General features: G+C 62.5%; 1 protein-coding gene across 1 annotated transcript in view; it reads right to left on the reverse strand.

Moving 5' to 3' along the window:
* LAMC3 (laminin subunit gamma 3) overlaps positions 1-4,258 on the reverse strand; it is a 72,147-nt gene that overhangs the window by 45,303 nt on the left and 22,586 nt on the right. Inside the window, exon 5 of the mRNA XM_006164351.1 lies at positions 3,543-3,847. Within this exon, the coding sequence (XP_006164413.1) occupies positions 3,543-3,847 (305 nt within the window). The remainder of the gene's footprint in view (positions 1-3,542; positions 3,848-4,258) is intronic.

Here is a 4,258-nt window from a genome sequence, read left to right on the forward strand (position 1 = left end):
CGGGTGGGGAAGTGGGAACCCACGTGCAGACTGACATTTCCCTCCGCCTGCTGTTAGCATCAGAGGTGGCCCCGCTGCATGTTAATCAGCGCTAATTCAGCCAGGAGCCCCTGGTTCAGCAATCAGGCTCATCGGCACAGAAAACGAGCTCCTGGCAGTCCGTCCTCTCACCCAGCATGACTCAGGAGCTCAGGACGGCCAGAGCCGCAGTCGGGACCCTGGGCCTCTGCCGGAGGAGGTCCAGCACCTGAACCTACGGTGGGAGTCTCAGTACTGAGCTTGCAGGCTCCGCCCCTCCACGAACCACCCCAGGCTGCACTTTCAGAGGCCGCTGTGCACGCAGGGCTCTGGCTAAAATGCTTCTGGCCCAGGGGTCTCACACGGGCTGGAGACCAGCACCAGGCATGCGGCCAGGCATGGGGCTGTGCCGCCTGGACCTGCCGAGGGGCGGGGAACCCAGCAGCCCATGGCCAGAGGTGCCACGACTCTTCATTCTCCAGAGATGTGTCACCTAAGAATGCAAACCAGAGGGATAGCAGCGTTGGAGGGTGCGGCGGCGGGCACTGCTGTGTGCTTGTGCTTGGGTCTGCGCAGAGAGCCCTGGGATGCAGCTGCCACCCCGCTACCATGAGGCGACTGAGGCTCAGACGGGGCAGGCGTTCCGCTCCAGGCGGGAACGTGGCAGAGCTCGTGTTCAGATGTCTCTGACCCCAGGGTCCTAGTTTTTGGGTGTTTTTATTTTGAGAGAATTTTGCAATACAGCATGTGTGCTCACCAGAGACAGAGACGGAGAGGCAGAAAAAGAGAAGTCACTCCCCAAAGGGGGTGGCCACGTCGCAACCCCTTCTCTTCCATTCTCCTCTCGGGATTTTAGGCATACATGCACACACACCTGGCATGAGTTTCAAGCGGCCAGGTCCAGGACTCGAACAACAGTTGGCCACATAGGAGTCCAGTGCCTTAACCGCCATGCACCTGCTGGTCCCTCCAGGGTCCTAGCTTTAAGCACTAGACTACCCCACCTTCCTGTGTCCTCCCTCCTGCCCATCACACCCATGGGGACCGGAGAGGACAAGGTCGGCCCAAGGTCTTGGCCACAGGGACCCTTCTCTGGGCTCGTGAGTCCACTTTCTGACCTGCCCCATCAGCCTATGAAGACAGTGGGTCAGAACCATGAGGCACAAGATGGGAGCTGGGGTGGGGAGTTGGTCCCTTTAGCCCAAATCGTAGGGGGCATAATTTGTGCCTTAAAGGCCACTTTAGGGCAACCCGAAGCCCTCCGGTGCCCAGGCAATGGGCTTTTGGCACCCACAATGGCTCCATCTGGGGCCCCAGATGGTGGTGCCACAGCAAACGCTACCTCTGGGAGGCTGGCACAGGAGGGCGGAACGGGGCTCTGCCTGAGACCCTCCTGAGGCCGCCAGGTTGGCTGACGCTGGGGCGGATTATGGCGTCAAGGCCCTCATGGGGGTGCCGTCTCTGTCTCTCTGACTCATGGGAGAAATTCATGAATAATTTTTAAAAAACTGAACAAATCCAAAGGCACGAAGGAGGAGGAGGAACCTGGAGGACGCAAGCGGAGCTCAGGTGACCCCTCTGCTTTGGTGGCCTGACTCCGATGGTGGGGCTGCCTTCTCCCCAGGGCCCTTCGTCCTCCCTGGGGGACCCGAGATGCAGCCACTGCACAGATATGGCCGTCTGTCCCTCCGCCCACACTCCTTGCTCTCTGAGGAAGCACCCTCCCCGCCCCCGATGTGTCCAGGCAGGGCTGAGGTACACATCCACACATCGGGGCTCTGGCCTTGGCTCTGGCCTGGGAGCAGCAGGGGGCCATCTGTGAACGGCTGCTCTCGTCGGGACAATGTCCAGAACATATGTGGTCTCAATCTCGTCCCAGCAGGGACAGCATCAGGGCGGGCCTGGCTTGTCCTCTGACCTCTAAACCCCAGAGCCGGAGCCCTGAGCAGAGGAGGGCAGAAGCGAGACCACAGCAATGACACATCAGGGGCTTACGGGCACCCACGGGGCTGGTGTCTGCAGAGGAGGTTCTGGGTGCCACAGTCACCCCTCGTCGAAAGGGAGGTCTGGCCCTCTGCCCTGGGTCCCCTCAGCCCCGGTCTCCTGCCTGGGAAGAATGTCTTCCCTTGGGTGGCGGAAGACACTCCGTGCTGACCTCGGGCCACGTGGTACGGGCCTAACCTCCGAGGGGCCCAGGTCAGTCGCACAAGCGGTCAGCCACATTGACATGGCCAACCTCCAGTAAAAACAGGACTTCAGACTGGGTGGGCTTCCCTGCGGCGACACTCTGCATGTTGTCACTGGGAGAGGAAGTGCCACCCACGAGTCCCCTGGGGAGGATGCCTGGAGGCCTGCTGCCTGTCACCTGGCCCCCGCCTGGGCAGGCCGCCCTTGGCTGGTTTCCGCCCGTGTCCTCCGATTGCAGTCAGGCACACCCACGAGCACAGTGGCTGGTCCTTGGAGTGAACTGCTAAGCCTGGGCTGGCCCTGGGGACCCCCGAACCACACTCTTCCTGTGCCACCCACCCAGGGCAGGACACAACCTCTTCCTGGGCCTCAATGTCCCCTCTGGAAAAAAGACAGGATTCTAACCCCAGCCCCTCACCATCCCAGAGGCAAAGGAGGAGCTTTGAAAGTTGGAACGGGAGGTGGAGGCCTCACTGCCGAGGCCTGTCAGAGCCCAGGGGGTGGCCCGGGAGCCGGCCAGTGGCCCACGAGGCCCAGGAGGCTGGTACATCTGCGACCATCTGCTGCGGACACGCAGGAAGGCGGGCATATGCGGTGCCGACCCCGACAGGCCGCGTCTGCTCTGCCACGCCATGCGCCACGCCACAGCGAGGCTCTGCGGTGGGCAGCCGCTAGTCACAGGCGAGTCACGCCAAACTCATCAACGCCAAATACACTCTTATAATAATTCTCCTCGGCACCTAGTCACAGTGGGAGTGCCCTAAAGCCACAGCGGTGCGTGGCCGCCCCTGCCACTGGGCGGCCGGAGGCCGTTCCACCATCAGGGACTCACTGGTCAGCACCACCTTACAGCTTCGGACACAGCCCGCACTGGGGCCCACGTCCTTCCCCTGCACTCTCGAAGATGAGCACCTCAGGGGACCCCCGGACGGACAGGCCCAGGAATCATTCCCAGAGAAGTGAGGCCGGAGAGCGCCAGCAGGGGGCTGGGCACCGGTTCCCGTCTGGACCCTGCCTCCAACTCAGGCATATCCCCAGGCCTGTTTCCCCACCCATCCAAGACAGGGCTGCGGGAGCTGGGGCTGCCAGCAGGCTCCCGGGGGCAAGGGCTCCGCGGCAGGAGGTGAGAGAAGGGACTGCTCGCCCGCACAGCCCCCCCATGGCCGCTTCACCGTCAGGCGCCCACAAAAGATCTAGACCCAGGCTTCCGTGCCGTCAAGCTGGAAGGCCACGGATCTCACAGGCCTGCTGTGGGTCCTGACCTGGGGACCCTCTGGGGTCCAGTTCTGGGCCACCCTCCTGCCAGTCCCAACCCCTAGGCCCCGTTCCTCTCTGACCTGCAGCCCGGGGCTCTCCTCGAAGTTGTAGGCACTGGGTCGACCCTCCAGGGTGGAGAAGGCCACGTTGCCCCCGCTCAGCGGGGAGATGTCACTGAACTCGGAGGTGCAGAAGGCCACGCGCTCGTCCTCGCCGGGGCGCAGGTACTGGCCCTCGGGCCTGCCGTAGGTCTTCTGGCAGGAGGCGCTGTAGTACTGGTAGGGCTCCCAGGGGCCCCCGGCGCGGCTGCGCTTATAGATGGCGAAGCTCTCGGGGCGACTGGTGTGGAACTTGAGCCTCACGTAGGTGATCTCGTAAGCCTTCCCTGCAACAGGAAGGTGTGAGCCCATCTTACAGACGGGAAAGGAGATCCATGACCCTGCCAGGGACAGCAGGCCGACTGCACGGCACACGCTATCCTGGGTGGATCCTGAGCGGATCACTGGAGCTGGGGCTAAGAGTGCCACCATCGATTAGTGGTGCCTGTCGGGGCAGGGGAGAGGGCGCTGCTGTGTGCTTCCGGGTATCTGCCTCCCCCCACAGGGATCTGCACTGTGACGCCCTGGCAGGCAACCATCCCTCCAGCAGTGGCCATTGTGGCTCCTGGGAAAAAGCCTGCTTAGCTCTTAGAAAGTGACTTCGTTTACTGCACCTCAACAGAACAGACTGGCCCGCTTGTGCCCTTGGCCTCATTCCCTAGCCACGACTACAGAAGCCCGTTCCAAGCAGCAATTGT

This window comes from Tupaia chinensis, unplaced genomic scaffold, assembly GCF_000334495.1.
Source record: "Tupaia chinensis unplaced genomic scaffold, TupChi_1.0 Scaffold143602_1, whole genome shotgun sequence".
Lineage (NCBI taxonomy): Eukaryota > Metazoa > Chordata > Mammalia > Scandentia > Tupaiidae > Tupaia > Tupaia belangeri.